This window comes from Zootoca vivipara, chromosome 7 (assembly GCF_965207765.1).
Source record: "Zootoca vivipara chromosome 7, rZooViv2.hap1.1, whole genome shotgun sequence".
NCBI lineage: Eukaryota > Metazoa > Chordata > Lepidosauria > Squamata > Lacertidae > Zootoca > Zootoca vivipara.
The window spans coordinates 9,307,139-9,327,143 of record NC_142590.1 but is presented as its reverse complement, the minus strand read 5'-3'; the positions used below and the strand labels follow the sequence as shown (position 1 = coordinate 9,327,143).

General features: G+C 47.0%; 1 protein-coding gene across 1 annotated transcript in view; it reads left to right on the top strand.

Annotated features, from left to right (window-relative positions):
- ADCY10 (adenylate cyclase 10) overlaps nucleotides 1-20,005 on the top strand; it is a 64,863-nt gene that overhangs the window by 2,929 nt on the left and 41,929 nt on the right. The window contains exons 4-11 of the mRNA XM_035123567.3: nucleotides 753-896; nucleotides 2,608-2,813; nucleotides 5,617-5,713; nucleotides 8,230-8,318; nucleotides 10,658-10,849; nucleotides 13,312-13,433; nucleotides 16,060-16,136; nucleotides 18,043-18,232. Of these exons, the coding sequence (XP_034979458.2) occupies nucleotides 753-896; nucleotides 2,608-2,813; nucleotides 5,617-5,713; nucleotides 8,230-8,318; nucleotides 10,658-10,849; nucleotides 13,312-13,433; nucleotides 16,060-16,136; nucleotides 18,043-18,232 (1,117 nt within the window). The remainder of the gene's footprint in view (nucleotides 1-752; nucleotides 897-2,607; nucleotides 2,814-5,616; nucleotides 5,714-8,229; nucleotides 8,319-10,657; nucleotides 10,850-13,311; nucleotides 13,434-16,059; nucleotides 16,137-18,042; nucleotides 18,233-20,005) is intronic.

Here is a 20,005-nt window from a genome sequence, read left to right as displayed (position 1 = left end):
CCTTCTCGGTAGTGGCGCCCGCCCTGTGGAATGCCCTCCTGTGAGGGATAAGAGATACCGGGAGCCCCCTCCCATCCTGAATACCAGCTCCTCCCCCAGTGGGGAGGGGGAGACTTCGAGTGGCGATTCAGGAAGTGGAAACAGGAGCTCGAGTACCTTAGCGGAGCACAGGCACCAGCAGGGAAAGGAACAGGGAAGCAGGGAGACGGTGGGAAGGAGGCCGATCCCAGCTACTCCGGAATTGCGTAAAAAGCGCAGGGGGCGGAGATTCAGCATGCCTAGATTACTTTGCTGGGGGAAAACGCGCGAATCGCCATTCGGAGGTACTGTGGAAGACTGACAGGATGTACCACTATCTGTAAATAACACTGCTTTCAGCACTGTAAATACACAGCACCAATAAAAGGATAAAATGCAGAGCTGTGTGGAGTCGTTACTCTGAAGTAGCCCACCCAGGCCACTGTGACAGCTCCCATCCGATGTCAAGGAAATAATCTGAATTTTATAAGACATCTGAAGGCAGCCCTGTTGAGGAAAGTTTTTAATGTTTGGTGTTTTATTGTTTATTGTTTATTATTATTATTATTATTATTATTATTATTATTATTATTATTAATGTTCTGTTGGGAGCTGCCCAGAGTGGCTGAGGAAACCCAGCCAGATGGGTAGGATATAAATAAATATATTATTATTATTATTATTATTATTATTATTATTATTATTATTACTATTACTATCTCTGGCTTCTGTAGGGGATGCATTGCTGGCACTCTGGAAGGTGGAGCGATGCCATATAAATGATATCATCACTCTGGCTCTGAAATGTAGCTTCAGCATCCAGCAAGAGTACGGGGTTCGCGATACGGAGGTGGGACTGGAGCTGCGCGTTAAGATAGGTACTGCATCCTCCCCTACCTGGAGCTCAGAGCCGGTGATGCGTGGAAAGTCAAAATGTGTGCCTGTGCCTGAGAGAGACCAGAGGACAGGCTGGCACAGCAAGGCAGGAACACACTCAGGGTCCTTGCTATAATTCCCCCCCTGGTTCTTCTTCTTTAGCGATCACTCGTAGCCAAGTAAGATTGTCTTCCATGAACATGGTCTTAACAGTGAGTCCATAAGTGACCGTGGAGGCCAATTCTGGATCCACACGTCCTTCCACAGTGGGGACATAGGTTTCTGGGTGGGAGTTGATCATGGTGAGGGTTTGCCAAGCATGCCTTCCTCTTAGCACATTTCGCCCTTTCATCCCGAGTTCGAGCGCTTTCACAGTCCATCGCACCTTTGGTAAAGGCTGTTCTCCAATTGGAGCACTCGCAGTCCAGTGTTTCCCAGTTGTCGGCGTTTATACTACATTTTTTAAAGATTTGCTTTGAGAGAGTCTTTAAACCCTTCTGTTGACCACCAGCATTACGCTTTCCATTTTAAAGTTTGGAATAGAGTAGCTGCTTTGGAAGACGATAACCAGGCATCCGCACAACATGACCAGTCCAACGAAGTTGATGTTGAAGAATCATTGCTTTGACACTGGGGATCTTTGCTTCTTCCCTAACCCTAACCCTAACCCTAACCCTGTCTTCCCAAGGGATGCGTAAAATTTTTCAGAGACACCGTTGATGGAATTAACCCCTTGTTCTAGCCAGCAGGCAATCCCTCTCACTTAACAGCCATGCATTACACAATCTCTTCTATTCCTCCCATGGTCTGCCAGGGCTCATCCACAGTCCTGCTTGTCCTGCTGCTTGCCCCCAGGAAAACCAGCTCTTTCCTGCGGAATCAGAGCAAACATCCGTCAGGTTTCCCACACATTGGCATGGGCTCCAATTCAGTGCTACGGAGTGGCTTTCCCCAGGGAAAGAGGCAGGGCAAAGTCAAAACTGCACGGGGCACGTAGAAAACCTCATGGACCCCTGCAAGGTGTCGATGAGCCCTTAGTTAACTGTTCCTTTCACAAAGTAGCTCCTTGTTCTCCCCAACTGTAAGGAGATAAAAGGAGGAAACGGTGGGCTCCCATACTTCTGGAATTTCCCAGACATACCTGGGAATTGGCCGTTGGAAACAGTGTCTGGGCGGTAATCGCTGAAATGTCTAGGAGAATCCGGACATATGACAGCCCATGTCAGGAATGTAGATTCTCGGGTGAATGTCCTTAAAATTGCTCAACAACTTTTATTTCCGGATTTTCACTTTTTGAAATATGGCAAGCCTAAGGGAAGGGCCAAGTCAGAAAAGAGACAATAGTTTGATAGACTTAAATACCCCTTACCCTTAAGACCATTAAGTCCCAGCTTAACAACCGACTAGAGGGTATGCTATGGTCCTGGATATGGTGGGAATTATTTCCATGCAAAATGAGAACTATTGAATTCATTTCCATTGCCATGTATGATTTCATGTTATACCTGGGATGCTTAACAAACGTCTTTTGCTTCAGCAAATATTATTTCAATCCCCAACTACTAAATAAATGCTCTTGGACAATTAATCAGGAATCTTGCCTGATTTTTGTTTTGTTTATATGTTTTCATTCATTCATGCATTCTCTCCTTTGTTAATCTAGCCATTTCTGTGATGTGTTCAAATGGATTACGATGTTGTACCTTTCTCCAGGACTATCTGCAGGTCACATCTCAAAAGTTGTGGTCGGAGACAACAGGCACCAGTATTTCCTGGTAATCGGTCGGGCAGTGGATGAAGTGCGGTTGGCCCAGAACTTGGCGAAAGCAAGTGAAATTATCCTGTCGCCAAACTGCTGGGAGCTCTGCGACCGGAAATTAATTGAGGTGGAAAAAATCAAAGATGAGCGAGCTGTCAAGGTGGGTAGGTGCCGGTGGTGGACGACACGCTTGCTGCTGCCTGTTGTGGCATCCTTTCTCTCTACCCAAAGTTTAAACTTCTGGTGGAGGAAATAGAACATGGCTGAGTTCAAGATCCTTGACCCTCCTAGGTTAGCACTGTTTGCTAGAAAAGGCAGCTGCTCTCTGTGGTCTTGGGGTTTATCGACACTTAGTTTTGGCTCCACTCTTTCCAGGCAGAGGTCCACACTTTAATACTCTGTGACCAAGCATTTGTTGTTGTTGTTGTTGTTGTTGTTGTTGTTGTTGTTGTTGTTGTTGCTGCTGCTGCTTGCCCTGAGCTTTTCCTGCACAATCCCGTTCTTTAAAGCTGAATCGGAACAAATGTCAAGTCGGGTTTCCCACAGATTGCTGTTTGCTCCGTTTGTGCTTTAAAGAGCAGATTATCATGGGGGAAGATCCAGAGCAGAAAAAGGGCACTTAGACACGGAGCTTTAAATCACAGAGCATGCCTGGAAAGAGCAGAGGAAAGGTTAGTGTGGGTAAGCCCTTCGTCTAGGGTCTTTCCCACACCAATGAAGCTGGAGAGTGAACCCGGGACCTTCTGGATTCAGGGCATTGTGCTCTTCCGCATATATGGGGAATGACTTCTCTGCTGAATGCAACTCTTGAAAAAATGGAGGATTCCATGCACAGAATCAGAAGGAGAATTTTTCACTAGCAGTAGCAATTCCTCCCATCACAGTGTAATGTTTTATTTCTGTGTGCAACTGGGGGAGGAGAATGTATTGCGTGGACAGGCGGAGTCCCCCAAACCCCCAGGTGACCCCCTGAGCAGAATAAAGACGCAGGACAACATGCTATGGGATTCAAATTGGCCACAACTTTATTAAGATTCAGATGTAGGGAGACCTTGGCTCAGGCATTGGGCGTTATCCTTCCCAGTCCCCAGCCGGGGTTCTGGGAGGCTTCGGGGTTATCCACATGTATGGGGGTTGGGGCTGGCTCTGGAGAACATATGTTCAAGCAGAGAGAGCCCGCCCCCTGTTCACTGCCGCTGGAAGGGGGAAGTGAAGACGCCTATTGGCATGGTCAAGGCTTCCCCCAATACCCTGATCTTGTTGCCGCAAAAGGTTAGCCTGCAAAAGAACTTGAATGAGGGTGTGGAGGGTGGGAGAAGCTCTGGAACCAACTGGTGCTTGGAGGTAAGATTCAAATTCTATTGTGTGAGCTGGACAGTCCCTCCCTTTACCTGGCCATCCCCTGGTAACACCTTCCCAGGCAGGATTGGATGCTGGGCTTGGGTAGGCGGAGACCCCTGGCATCCTACCTGGGAAGGCGGTGCCAGCCCCAAACTACCAGGGAGTCGCCTCCGGGATCAGGGGGCTGCGCACGACCACGCAAAAGTCGCCCCCCATTGATGTGTGGAGTGGTCATTCTCCAGGGAGGGATGAAAAGAGGTCAGGATTTATAGCATCACCGTGGTCAGCCTTGCAAGGCTACCCAGAGAGTTGATGGTCCTGGTGCAGGTGTGATGTTGAAGCTCTGCAATTCCTCACCTGTTCTTCCTCCTAGCCCTGGGATCAAGAAGAACCATAGAGGGCGCTTCATACAGGAACAGGGATTGTGTTGTCCTTCTCCCAATCCCAACCCCCTCCTGGCAGAGCTTATTTCTGCTCCCCAGGGCTCAGCCTCGCGAGTCTTCTGGTTGTGGCTTTCCCCACTAACTCAGAAGGGAAGTATTCATCCCTTAGCTAGGGTTGCCACCTCTGGTCAGGCAAGATAGAGGACAGGTTGGGCAAAATATGGGACAGGTCTGTGGGGGAAATTGGGGGGCTGGAATTACTTTACGTGGTGCAGAAATGACGTCAAAGCAATGCATTACAGTGACACACAAAGTTTGCAGTGATTTATTCAAGGGGAAAAAACCACCAAAAGCATTTATGATTTGCAACTGTAAGAAAAATACTGCCTATTACATGTTTTTTAAAAAAAGGTAAAGGACCCCTGACAGTTAAGTCCAGCGGCGAATGACTCTGGCGTTGTGGCGCTCATCTCGCTTTACTGGCCGAGGGAGCTGACGTTTCTCCGCAGACAGTTTTTCCCGGGTCATTTTGCCAGCGTGACTAAGCCGCTTCTGGTGAAACCAGAGCAGTGCATGGAAATGTCATTTACCTTCCCGCCGGAGTGGTACCTATTTATCTACAGTGGTACCTCTACTTACGAATTTAATGCGTTCCGAACACACATTTGTAAGTCGAAAAAAATTGTAAGTCGAATCCCATAGGAATGCATTGGGAGAAAAAATTCGTAAGTAGAAGCAACCCTATCTAAAAATTCGTAAGTAGAAAAAATCCTATCTAAACTGCATCCAAGATGGCGGACGGAGCTCCATCCGTAAGTAGAAACATTCGTAAGTAGAGTTATTCGTAAGTAGAGGTACCACTGTACTTGCCATTTGACGTGCTTTCAAACTGCTAGGTTGGCAGGAGCTGGGACCAAGCAACGGGAGCTCACCCTGTCGCGGGGATTCGAACCACCGACCTTGTGATCGGCAAGCCCTAGGCTCAGTGATTTCGACCACAGCGCCACCCGCGTTCCTATTACGTGTATAGCTGGGTTTAAAAATCATACTGGTGCTGAACAGGGCTGGGACATGAGGAGACAGATAAGGGGGAAATGTGATGGCAATTTGCATCCAAGGAAATGTGCTTGGGGTGTCGTGGTGGGGGGAGAGATTAACATTGGGAAGTTGACTGACAAAGGTCATATCTGGCAGAAACAGGGGCGAAGATGGCTAAACAGCTGTAATTCTCTTTGCCAGTTTCGATACATTAGAAATACCCTGGATTTTGACGCTGAGGAGTTCTTTGATAGATGCACACAGCACCTGTACCAAAATCGCATCTGTGACAATTTTGGTGAGTTCTTTGGCTATTCTAAGATGTCTAGAAAGAGGTCCATAGATGTCCCTTGAAGAGGTACTGGGCTGGGGCAAGTCATATGGTAGAGGTTCCCCTTCTCCTTTTCTACGGGTGAATTCTGCCTCCCAATGTGAACCAGAAGGCAAAGGCACCAATAATAGGGAAGAGCCCTAAAATACTTTAAATAAGTGCTACGGAGCGAACCTGAAACTATATGCACACAAAGCACATGTCATATCATTGTCAAGTACTTTTAAAATCTGCATACATCACACGCACACAAAACCATTAGGATGTTTCGGATTGCATTATTCCCGCTGTTTCTAAGGGTTTATCCACCCTTCAGGATTATCCACACCTCTTTCCCCCGGGGAAAACTGTTCTTTTAGGGCTCAATCGAAGCAAATAGCAAATTGGGTTTTCTGCAGATTGATTTAAAGCTAAAGAGCGGGGCTTTAGGGGGGAAACTGCTTGGACTCATGCCTAGAAAGTGTGGGCCAATCTGAAAACTGCTTGAAACTGTGCTTCCTAGGCATGGGAACAGAAGCAGAAGTGTAGACGAGCCGTAAGGCAAGACAGAACTATTGTCCCATTTTGTTCTGCCTGTTACACAGAATCTGGGAAAGGCCTTCCTTGTCTATGTGTTCATAAATCCTCTGCAGTACCAAACAGTACTACCGGTATTCACACACGGTAAAACTCAGACCAGGCTATCTAACTACCTAACATTTAGAAGACATCTGAAGGCAGCCCTGTTCAGGGACGTTTTTAATGTGTGACATTTTAATGTATTTTAATTTTTTGTTGGAAGCCGCCCAGAGTGGCTGGGGAAACCCAGCCAGATGGGCGGGGTATAAATATATTATTATTATTATTATTATTATTATTATTATTATTATTATTATTATCATCATCATCATCATTATCTGAGGGCACAGCTCAAAAGTGCCCACAGCTACCCCGATGACAAGAGCACAACATATAAAGGATGTCTGTAGGGCCCTCCACCCTACAAATATTATTATTATTATTTACAGGTAGGTAGCCGTGTTGGTCTGACGTAGTCGAAACAAAATAAAAAAATTCCTTCCAGCAGCACCTTAAAGACCAACTAAGTTTTTATTTTGGTATGAGTTTTCGTGTGCATGCACACTTCTTCAGATACCTTCTGGTCTTTAAGGTGCTTCTGGAAGGAATATTATTACATTATTATTATTATTATTATTATTATTATTATTATTATTATTATTATTATTTACCTGCACTACAAATAACAAAGGCAGCAAATGGCCTTCATAAAGAGCAGAACTATCAAGCAAGGAGCCAAGCCACAGGTTCAAGTCATACCACCCATCAAATGCCTCATGCAATAAATTGCAAATGTAGAAGATTTCCTAGGAAACACATGCCCGGTTTTGAGATAGGGGTACAAAGTACCAGTGCTTGAAAGATGGCAACACAGAGAGCCTCTTTCTTTCACACGCACAGACGGAGCTCATGCAATATTTTTTGCCCTTGTCAAGGAAAAGAAAGGGCCTCCCACCATAAGGAAGCCCTAAGGCATTCTCCTAAAAAACTAAATCTCCTCAAACACACTCAGACCCAGGGGTGGAGGAAGGGGGTGCGGTGGGGGCAGTCTGCCCTGGGTGTCACCACTGAGGGGGTGACAAAATGCTGGGCGGCACTCCCACATCCTGGGAGTGACACGGTGGCTTGGGTGCCCGCAGGCTCCGCGCTGCCCCAAACGGTCCGCCCGCTGCCTCCCCCCAGCTGTAGCGTGGCTGAGTGGGAGGAGGCAGGCAGATTCCTCGGAGGCACCGTGGAGCGTCCTGCCCTGGCTTGCCCCGCCCCATGGGTGGCTGGCCCCACCCTTGGGCGCAGGGAACGTGTACCACCCCAGGTGCCCGATCAGCTTGCTCCGCCGCTGCTCAGACAGACCAAGAAACTCTTAACTCACTCACTTCTTCCATGTGTTCACAGAACAACTCATTTAGTCCAAGATATTGCAGAGGGACCCAGGTGGTGCTGTGGGTTAAACCACTGAGCCTAGGGCTTGCTGATCAGAAGGTCAGCGGTTCAAATCCCTGTGACGGGGTGAGCTCCCGTTACTCAGTCCCAGCTCCTGCCAACCTAGCAGTTCGAAAGCACGTCAAGATGCAAGTAGATAAATAGGAACCGCTACAGCGGGAAGGTAAACAGCGTTTCCATGTGCTGCTCTGGTTTGCCAGAAGCAGCTTAGTCTTGCTGCCCACATGACCTGGAAACTGTACGCCGGCTCCCTCGGCCAATAATGCGAGATGAGCGCGCAACCCCAGAGTCGGTCACGACTGGACCTAATGGTCAGGGGTCCCTTTACCTTTAACTGGCCCCCATACATTTTGCGCAGCCCTGCACAAATACACAAGTGGGTGCATGGGTGCTGCGCATATCAGGAGAAGCTTCCGTCCTGTTCTAAACTTTCCTAATCACGTCTTTCTTTCCTCAATGAAAATGCTCTCACCTTCCCTCCCTAGAGATTTTGAGAAACGCCTCTGTCTTGCCTCCAAATGACAAACTTGAGAAGTGTTTGAGAAAATACGTGATGAGGAATATCCTAAAGAAGGTACTGCAGTGCTTGACCATTGCCTTCTGATTACCGTACTGTTACGTGGCGTGTAGTGCTAGTCATTCTCTGTGTTCGTTTGTTTTTAAAAATTAAGGTAATGTGCGTGTTTCATTCATGTATGAAGCCTCCCGAGTCACTGAACAAAGGAACTTCAAAGGGAGTCTCCAACACAAAACCGCTAAATTGCACCTCATCCTTACCTTCCAAGTCCCGGACTGCAGAATCCGGTACTGGCAGCCATGTGACACCGGAAGTTGCGTCGATGTAACTTCCGGTGTCGCTTTGCCCTTCTATGGGCACCAAAAATGGCCGCCACCGGCTTCGAAAGTCGCTTGTAAGCATGTCAGGAAGTGCGTCAACGCAACTTCCGGTGTCGCTCCGCCCATCTATGGGCACCAAAAATGGCTGCCGCCGACACCGGAAGTCTCGTCTATGCACTGCCGGACATGCGTACAAGCGACTTTCGAAGCCAGCGGCGGCCATTTTTGGTGCCCATAGGAGGGCAAATCAGGAAGAAAAAAAATGGCCGCCGGCAGGAGAAAATAACAGAGAAAAACGGGAGACGAAGTGATATGGGGGACCACTGGGAAAAGGTAAGTAAAATCGGGGTTTTCCCTGAGAATACGGGGTACTTGGCAGCTATGACCTCATCAATAAGTCCAGTTCTATCCCAATGGTCTGAATTGAGATAATGTCTATCATCAGCTTATCAATTCTGTGTTGTTTGTGTTATCACCAGCCTGGTTAGTGAAGGATCACTGGGGCAATTTTACATATTGTTCAACACCACCCTGATCTCTGAGCCATGTAAGATTCCAGGGGTTTTTTTGTGCTTCCCAGGGTTGGGTTTCCTCAGACTGGGGCACAGAGGAGACTTTGGTGTCTTCAGGATACATGGTTTATTTACACATATATGCAACCTGAGCCTACGATGGAGGGGTTCACAGCATCAGCACCGCAAGAGGGTCTTGCTTCTCTCATAGCCACAGCCTCGGATTCCAAAAGAAATCAAGCATGGCTCTGTCACTCAGCTGCCCAGCTTCTAACTCCTAGCCTAAACTCTGCCTTTTTGTCTTTCTAACTAACAGGCAGTTGAGGGAGGGCCCCCCCCTGCTCATTTGTCATCCGGCACAGAGCCACTTCCTTCCTTTTTGTCTTCTGATATTTTATTAATTTATTTATACTTTTCAAGTTTATACATTTCACTAATTTTACACATTTCACTGATTTTACAATCATTTTGACATTTCATAACGTGACTTCCTTTCCCCTCTTTCTGCGGTTCCTTAAATTTGTTTTTAATATCTTCTTTTGCATATCCAAATTAACTTAATTTGCTCATTTATTCATTTTTAAATATATTCTCACAACACGGCGGGTTATTACAATAATCCTGCCAATGTTCTCATTATTGATTTCTTATTCTTCCAGTAAGTTTCACCATTACTGCATATTTCATAAGTTTTTGCATCCATTCTTCCTTTGTTGGGACTTCTTCTTCTTTCCATTTTTGGGCAAGTAACATTTCTGCCGCTGTAGTAGCATACATGAATAAGTTTCTATACATTTTAGGTAGTTCTGCCCTTATAATTCCCAAAAGGAAAGCATCAAACTCATCAAAATAAAAATTCCATCAAAGAAGTATATACAGTGGTACCTTGACTTACGAAGACGATCCGTTCCGCGGCTGTCTCCGTAAGTCGAAGTCTTTGGTTGTCGAAGCGCCGCTTTTGCACATGCACGAAGCGCGATTTTGTGCTTCTGCGTGTGCGCTGACCGCGTGCGCCGCTTCGCACAGGTGCAGAATGCGCACGCGAAAATACTTCCGGGGTTGTCAACTTTGGAAGTCGAAACCTTCGGAAGTTGAATCGTTTGGATGTCGAGGTACCACTGTATCTTCATAAATCTGATTTCCCGTCCTTCTCAACATCTTTTCACTCTAATAAACCTATTACCTAAGTTTATCAGCAAAATCATAATAAAATACGAATATGCATCTATGTATCTATTTTAACCCATTTAACCTTTATTTACAGAGCTTATTCAAAAGCTGCTACCGAATTCAGATTGCAACACTTACTTTTAAAGTTCTGTAACTCTTTAGAGATTTCCAGTTATCAACGAACTCTTTTAACTCGGGGTCTCAAATTTCAGTTGTGACACCAAAATCCAGCACCTCCCATGCTCCGTTCTAAATCATGGTTGTGGCATCCCCTGTGGCTCCACACCCAGAGCGACCCAACCCAAATGGTCTTGCTCCCTTAGATCTGCTTCTGCCTCCCCCGCATCACTTACAACTTCATGGAAAAGTCATCGCAGTCCGTCCTGTTTTTCAGATTGATGACAACCAGCCCCTGGAATACTTATCAGAGCTTCGACCCGTGACGATCGTCTTTGTGAATTTGCAGTTTGACGAAAGCGCCAACACTCACCATCTCTGTAAGGCCATCCAGGATGCCAACACGAAGATTGCGGCGATCATATACCCGCTCAGTGGCAAGATTAACAAGGTCTTCATGTTTGACAAAGTGAGTCTCCTGCAGGCATGGTCCTTATCAGCAAAGCATGGCAAGAGTTGGGGTTGGCACGGGTCACTGTAGGATGAAGGGTCCTACAGACATCCTTTATATGATGTGCTCATGTCACCGGGGTAGCTGTGGGCACTTTTGAGCTGTGCCCTCAAATAATAATAATAATAATAATAATAATAATAATAATAATAATAATAACAATATATTTATACCCCGCCCATCTGGATGGGTTTCCCCAGCCACTCTGGGCGGCTCCCGATAGAATATTAAAAACACAATAAAACATCAAACATTAACAACTTCTCTAAACAGGGCTGCCTTCAGATGTCTTCTAAAAGTCAGGTAGTTGTTTATTTCCTCGACATCTGATGGGAGGGCGTTCCACAGGGTGGACGCGACTACCGAGAAGGTCCTCTGCCTGGTTCCCTGTAACCTCATTTTACGCAGTGAGGGAACTGCCAGGAGGCCCTCGGAACTGGACCTCAGTGTCCGGGCTGAATGATGGGGGTGGAGACGCTCCTTCAGGTATACTGGACCGAGGCTGTTTAAGGCTTCAAAGGTCAGCACCAGCACTTTGAATTGTGCTTGGAAACGTACTGAGAGCCAGTGTAGGTCTTTCAGAAATTTTGTTGCAGTCATGTGGTGTGAGTAGCAGGTGATGAAAGGTGGCAACCCGGTGGGTGCACCTCCTGCCCCCAACACGGACACAGTAGCTAAAGTTACACCTGGAATTATGAGAGATCTTGCAAGCGCACAAGATCGTGTGTAATTTGGGCATGCGGCAATATTGGCAGCATTTCTCTGCCAGCGGCAAAGGCGGCAGAGCAGGAGGAGAAGTGGCGCTGGTGGCAACAGATAGGGTGGCAGCGGCGGGGGAAGTGGTACTTCCTGTATCGTCCAAGCAGTGAAACAGGATGCCCCAACTCTGCTTCTGGGGGTGGCAGAGGTGTCAATGGCAATCCTAACCAAATGTGCCTCAGATTCACTCCCTGCTCCAGATTCTGCAACGGTTAACAGTGCATTGTTGTTGTTGTTGTTGCTGCTGCTGCTGTTGTTGTTATATTTGTATATTTTATTTATGATTTTCAATTGTATACATTTCAATAATTTTACAATCCTTTTAACATTTCAAAACTCGACTTCCTTCCCCCACTTTCTGCGGTTCCTTAAATTTATTTTTAATATCTTCTGTTTATGTAAATTAACTTAATTTGCTCATTTATTGATCTACTTTAAATATATATCATAAGAGTATATTTTTAAAGTAGATGAATAAATGAGCAAATTAAGTTAATTTTATAAAACTGCAGGTTATTACAAATAATCCCTCCAATGTTCTTATCTATTTACAGTTTGTTTGCAAACATTCAATAAACCATTATCATTCTTTTATAAAAAGTTTGCTATCTTGATTTCTTATTTTTTCCAGTAAGTTTCGCCATTTCTGCATATTCCCTAAGTTTTTTTATCCGTTCTTCCTTTGCTGGGACGACTTCTTTTCATTTTTGGGCAAGTACGGTAACATTCTTGCCGCTGTAGTCGCAGACATGAATATATTTTTATACAGTACAGTTTGGGTAGTTCTGTCCCTATAATTCCCAAAAGGAATTAATACAGTGCAGTATTAATTAACACATTTACTAACCCACTTTTCTTCCAAGAAAATAAGAACCACCTTTCTTCCTCCCTCTCAGTTTATCCTCCCCAAAACTCTACAAGGTAGGCTGAGAGGCAGCGATTGGCCAACATTACCCAGTGAGCTCCACGAATGAGCCAGGATTTAAATCGTGGCAACATCTCCCTCAGACCTGGACGATGGCCAGTCGGCGTTAAGACATCCTCACTGCAAACCCTCTCTGTCAGAACAACAACAACAACAACAACAACAACAACAACAACAACAATTTATTATTTATACCCCACCCATCTGGCTGAGTTTCCCCAGCCACTCTGGGCAGCTCACAATCGAGTGTTAAAAACAATACAGCACTAAATATTAAAAACTTCCCTAAACAGCCTTCAGATGTCTTTTAAAAATAGGATAGATGCTTATTTCCTTGATGGGAGGGTGTGGCATAGGGAGGGCGCCACTACCGAGAAGGCCCTCTGCCTGGTTCCCTGTAACCTTGCTATGAGGGAAAGAATCACCCGAAGGCCCTTGGCACTTGATCTCAGTGATGGGGGGTGGAACTAAACGCCAGTGCTGAAAACATAGTGTTCTTCTATTTTATTGTCTGGTTTCCTTGACTTTTAGGGTTTCCTACTCCTTAGCTTTGTTCCATGTATTATTTTCATGGGACAATTATTTTAGAATTTTATATGGCTGGTTTGGGAGACCATAGCCTGAAAATCTGCACACAGAAACCCTACATGCATACAGTAAATATCTTCATTTTGCAAATGGCAATAAGTTGCTCTTATAACAACTTCTCCGATATTCTTGCCTCTACCCCCATAAGGGTTGCACGTTGCTTTGCATCTTTGGCCTCCCTGGGGATAAACAGTCTGACGAAGGTGCAAATGCCCTGGACAGTGCCAATAAAATCCATGCTTTCTGTTCCACGGCACTCATGAAAGTAAGGTAAGTGACTGAGTGGGCCGGGGATGATGATGATGATAATAATAATAATAATAATTTATTATTTATACCCCGCCCATCTGGCTGGGTTTCCCCAGCCACTCTGGGCGGCTTCCAACAGAAATATTAAAATACACTAATTTCTTAAAGATTAAAAGCTTCCCTAAACAGGGCTGCCTTCAGATGTCCTCTAAAAGTCTGGTAGTTGTTTTTCTTTTTGACATCTGGTGGGAGGGCGTTCCACAGGGCGGGTGCCACTACCGAGAAGGCCCTCTGCCTGGTTCCCTGTAACTTGGCTTCTCGCAGCGAGGGAACAGCCAGAAGGCCCTTGGCACCGGACCTCAGTGTCCGGGCAGAGCGATGGAGGTAGAGACGCTCCTTCAGGTATACTGGACCGAGGCCGTTTAGGGCTTTAAAGGTCAACACCAACACTTTTAATTGTGCTCGGAAACGTACTGGGAGCCAATGCAGGTCTTTCAAGACTGGTGTTATGTGGTCCCGGCGGCCGCTCCCAGTCACCAGTCTAGCTGCCGCATTCTGGATTAATTGTAGTTTCCGGGTCACCTTCAAAGGTAGCCCCACATAGAGCGCATTGCAGTAGTCCAAGCGAGAGATAACTAGAGCATGCACCACTCTGGCGAGACAGTCCGCAGGCAGGTAGGGTTTCAGCCTGCGTACCAGATGGATATGTCTTTGGCAAGGTTATAGCTGCTGCTCACAACAGAATCACCACCCAACGGGACTGTCGAAAGTCCCACCCTTTTACTGCTTCCTGGCAATGCTTGTGCCTCAGCCCTCGTTGAGCATTGTAAGAAACATGGTGGCTGGGGTGTGGGTTCAATGCAACAGAGAAAGGTACTGGGAAATTAAGGCCCATCCAGTTTTGTGGAAGTGTCTGGCATGTCCACCTTCTACCATGCCCTAGATGGCAGCGGGCAGTGGGTGCCCCTTGTCTCCCACTCCTCTATCACAGTACTATTTGCTTCTAGTGGAAAGAGGTGGAAGTGTAGATGTGGGTGAGGAGGAGAGGCCCCAGCCCTCAGCCCAGTCATGTCACTCAGTGCTGGGGGGGGGGGGGAGAACTGTGCTAGGGGAAGGGACGCAAACCAGCTGAGCAGCCCTGAGGAGTTTTGGCGGTTGGGTGTGGGTGGCCGGTCTCTTTCCGCTCCAAAGGGAAGGGGACTGTCTGTTTTCCAAAAGGCATTCCAATGAGGAGCATGACAACATCGCTGGATCCTGGTGTAAGCTTAAAGGTAAAGGTAAAGGAGCCCCTGACCATCAGGTCCAGTCATGTCCGACTCTGGGGTTGCGGCGCTCACCTCGCTCTATAGGCCAAGGGAGCCGGTGTTTGTCCGCAGACAGCTTCTGGGTCATGTGGCCAGCATGACAAAGCTGCTTCTGGTGAACCAGAGCTGCACACGGAAATGCCGTTTACCTTCCCACTGGAGCAGTCCCTATTTATCTACTTGCACTTTGATGTGCTTTTGAACTGCTAGGTGGGCAGGAGCCGGGACCGAGCAATGGGAGCTCACCCCGTTGCAGGGATTCGAACTGCCGGCCTTCTGATCAGCAAGCCCTAGACTCTGTCAGCAAGACGACTATGCCGGCCTTCTGATCAGCAAGCCCTAGACCCACAGCGCCACCTGGATCCTTGGTGTAAGCTTAGTTGGATATAATAGGAAGCCAGTATACGGTAATAAGGCATACAGCCAAAATTGCCAGTTGACTCTTGAAACTGATTTTTGCCAATTCCCCCACCCCACCCCACCCCAATGATGCTTGTAATTGCTGAGCCAGTTCCAAACCGAGTTTCTGTTATGATTTAAGAAAAAGTGGGTCTCAGAGGTCCAGGAAAGGTGTTGGCTCTCTGATACCATAGCCCGCAGGGTCAACTCTAATCCTGTCTTTAGAATTTGAAAAAGCTAAAGGTGGGAGTCAACATCACACTGTTACGAATGTTTCATCTATGTAATTGTATTCATTCGCCCAGATAGCAAGAAGGCAGAGGACAAGACCTGCTCTGGACAGGTAGAGATGGTTTCATTGGGGGAGGTTCTTGGGGTTCCTGGCTTTACGCAGTTTTGCATTTCTGTGTGGACCCCCCAGAAATTGAACCCTTGCACATAAGCTGCAAGTTCTCTGTAGGTGCAATCATGCATACTGCAGGAATGCTAAGCACTCGCCAGAGACAAAAGCTTCGCACAATGCTACAGAACTGGGCTGGGGAGCACATCACACAGGTGGACGCGGGTGGCGCTGTGGTCTAAACCACTGAGCCTCTTGGGCTTGCCAATCAGAAGGTCGGAGGTTCGAATCCCTGCAACGGAGTGAGCTCCCGTTGCTCTGTCCCAGCTCCTGCCAACCTAGCAGTTGGAAAGCACACCAGTGCAAGTAGATAAATAGATAAACGGCGTTTCCGTGCGCTGCTCTGGTTTCCTTCATGGTGTCCTGTTGTGCCAGAAGCGGTTTAGTCCTGCTGGCCACATGATCCGGAAAGCTGTCTGTGGACAAATGCCGGCTCCCTCGGCCTGAAAGCGAGATGAGCGCCGCAACCCCATAGTCGCCTTTGACTGGACTTAACCGCCCAGGGCTCCTTTACCTCACCTTTTGCTCTCTCTTGTGCTTTCAGGCTTGTCTCCATTGGAGTCACCAGTGGGCCTGTTTTCTGTGGGGTAGTTGGCCATCGTTTGAGACATGAATACACAGGTATTGTGACTGTAGTCTCTTGTACCTTCCCTGTGTTCAAGGCCAGTTTTATGAATGTGGGCAGTAAGTGAAAGATTCACTCCCACCTCAGTGCTTTCCAGCAGTGCCTCCTTGTTTGCCCCTTCATGTCCTGTGCTTTGGCAAACTCCCAGCACTGGCTTCCTTCACCTGCAAACTCCTGCTCCTTTTCCCGCTGCCTGGAGCCTTTGCCTTGCTGCTCAACCCAACTATTGTTCCATCTCTTGGTGGGTTGCCTTCTCCAGGTTGCTGCTTCTAAGGATTCTCCCGTACCACACAACTGGGCAGAAATCTTGCTGCTTACGATGGGGTGGAAAGTTCGCATGCTATGAAGGACTTGCTCACAGATTAATTGACAGCTACATGAATTATGATAGCTAGGAAGTGGAAGGGGCTAGCAGAATATAAAATGGAAGAATGGTCTAAAGAGGTGTGGGATATAGTTATTAATGATAAATTAACTTGTTCCATTAAGGTAAAACAGTGATTATGCAGGAGAAATGATTTTGAAGGGTATTTGTACTGTTAAAATGGAAAGGGGTCAAACCATGGTAAGAGGTGCTGCAATTTTGGGAGGTTGGATAGTTACAATGGAATTGTCTTGGGGGTGGGGTGCATATTTTATTCTTATTTATGTATGATTATTACTTTGTCAAAATAATATATATAAATTAATAATAATAATAATTAAAAAACTGCTGAAATCCTTTTGGCTTATAGCATTGGCTTTTCCCATGTTGTCCTTATCCATTTATGCAAATGTTTAAGCCTCCAAAGTAGCTTACATTAAAAGAAACATATCGTAGCAACAAAACAGTTCAATAATAATAATAATAAACCAAATAAGGTGTTAGAATGCACAGCAACATTGAAGAAACAACAAGATACAGTGCTCATCCACACTTCTGTTCACCCTGCTGCTTCCTCCTGGGTAAATCTCGTGGTTTAGCACTGAATTTAGGCAAACAGCAACTGGGTTTTCCACAAATTGCCATTTGCTCTGATTTAGTGCTAAAGAGTGGTGGGTTTTCTGTGGGGAAGCTGCGTCGCAAAGGCAAAACTACTACTGGAAAAGCTGGAAATCACTTGGCCCCTGTGCTTTCTAAGCAAGGGACACACAGAAGAATCATACCTGCCAAGTTGCTGTCAGAGAAATAAGGGACCGGGCCGGAAATAGCAGACCGGAAGTAGCGCTGCCGCCATTTTGGAACTGGGCGGAGCATGCTCAGAAGTGACTTTTGATGCTGCTTTGCCCAGTTCTAAAATGGTCGCTGCACCAGAAGTCACACTGCAGCCATTTTGGAACTGGGCAGAGCAGCATCAAAAGTTGCTTCTGAGCATGCTCCGCCCAGTTCCAAAATGTGCTGTCACGCCAGAATAAACCGGGGGGGGGGGGGAATCCATTTTTTCAGCTAGGAAAAGCTGGAAAAACGGGGATTTCCTGGGGAAAACGGGAGACTTGGCAGCTATGACAGAAGTATGGGCGAGCCCTGAGACACCCTGAGTAGGCAGCCACAAGTAAAGATACTCGGTGCCCTATCAGCCAGACCACACCTCTAAATCGCCCTGCTGCCACTTCTACACAGATTGTTTGGCACTACAGACACTCCCCCCCAGAGAGAGTCCCCCATCAGGTCTTGTTGAGACCTGGTGCTGTGAACGGAGGGAATCAAGCAAGTTTCCATGAGATGGGCCTGGGGGTCATTTATTTGCCCGCTGCTGCTGTGCCACAGGAAGTTCCATCTTTTGGCCTGGCGGAAGTGTTGTCCGGCGCAAGGTGGTGCTTGAGGTGGCCCAGACGTAACACCGCTCCTGTTTCTCTCTGTTAAGAGACCAGCTAGAAGAAAGACAAAGTATGTTTTGTCGTCGTTTTTTCCCCATGACACAGTCATCGGCCGGAAAGTGAACCTTGCGGCCCGGATGATGATGTATTATCCCGGGGTAGTGACCTGCGATGCCGTCACTTGCGTCAAATCCAAGTTGCCATCCTATTTCTTTGAAGAGCTCCCGTTAATTGAGATGAAAGGTGTTCTGAACCCTGGAACAGTCTATAAATTTCTTGGGGTCACGGAGAAAACGTAAGTATTTCCTCCATGTGCAGCTGGGCAATAAAAAGGTTTGGTTTTTTGTCACAATGGGCTACTAAAACCTTGGCGTGGGACACTTTTGAATGAAGAATGGGCTCAGGGAACGAAAGCCACTCCCAATAGATTCCACTCCTCATGCTCAACAGGTAAAAAAAAAGTAAAGGTAAAGGACCCCAGGACGATTAAGTCCAGTCAAAGGCGACTATGGAGTGCAGCGCTCATCTCGCTTTCAGGCCGAGGGAGCTGGCGTTTGTCCACAGACAGCTTTCTGGGTCATGTGGCCAGCAGGACTAAACTGCTTCTGGTGCAACATGACGGAAACCAGAGCGCACAGTTTACCTTCCTGCTGCAGCGGTACCTATTTATCTACTTGCACTCGTGTGCTTTTGAACTGCTAGGTTGGCAGGAGCTGGGACAGAGAGCAATGGGAGCTCACCCTGTTGTGGGGATTCAAACCGCCAACCTTCTCATTGGCAAGCCCAAGAGGCTCAGTGGTTTAGCCCACAGGTTTAGCCCACAGTGCCACCCGCCACCTTTACCTTCATACTCAGCACAGCTGTCTCAGCAACGGAGGCAGCTGGAACCTTGCACTGCTTGGGCCCATTCTGATGGAGTGCTGCTCATCTCTTTTCCTGAAAAGTAAAGACAGGATGCTTGCTTCAGTGACTGCCTCTAAAGCAGGCATCCCCAAACTTCGGCCCTCCAGATGTTTTGGACTACAATTCCCATCTTCCCCGACCACTGGTCCTGTTAGCTAGGGATCATGGGAGTTGTAGGCCAAAACATCTGGAGGGCCGCAGTTTGGGGATGCCTTCTCTAAAGACTATGTTGGTTACACCAAAGAGGATTGTGAGTTTTCGTTGTTCTCCCTCTCAGGCCCAGCAAACCTGCCCAAAATCCAATAGGCTAGATCATGGGTAGGCAACTTAAGGCCCGGGGGCTGGATCCAGCCCCATTGCCTTTTAAATCTGGCCCACGGACAGTCCAGGAATCAGAGTGTTTTTACAGGAGTAGATTGTGTCCTTTTATTTAGAATGCATCTCTGGGTTATTTGTGGGGCCTGCCTGGCATTTTTTTTACATAAGTAGAATGTGTGCTTTTATTCAAAATGCACCTCTGAGTTATTTGTGGGGCATAGGAATTCGTTCATATTTTTTTCCATCAAAATATAGTCCGGCCCCCCACAAGGTCTGAGGGACAGTGGACCAGCCCCCTGCTTAAAAAGTTTGCTGACCCCTGGGTTAGATATTAGACACAACACAATTAATAAGAAAGAACAGCCAGCATCTTATTGAAGCAAACAGCATATCTTTTTTCCTTTGAACAACACAAGAACCCTCCATTTTGCCTCCAAATGCAGCCGTTCATTCTGCATGTATATGGTTTTCAGGTATGACAGGAAACCTACAGTTTGAGCCGATATAATAAGCCCACACTGGTGGCGCTGTGGGTTAAACCACAGAGCCTAGGGCTTGCCAATCAGAAGGTCGGCAGTTCGAATCCCACGGTCCCTGCTCCTGCCAACCTAGCAGTTTGAAAGCATGCAGTGCAAGTAGATAAATAGGTACTGCTCCAGCGGGAAGGTAAATGGCATTTCCATGAGCTGCTCTGGTTTCGCCAGAAGCGGCTTAGTCATGTTGGCCACATGACCCGGAGGCTGTCTGCGGACAAACGCTGGCTCCCTCAGACAGTAAAGCGAGATGAGCGCCACAACCCCAGAGTCGTCTGCAACTGGACCTAAAGGTCAGAGGTCCCTTTACCTTT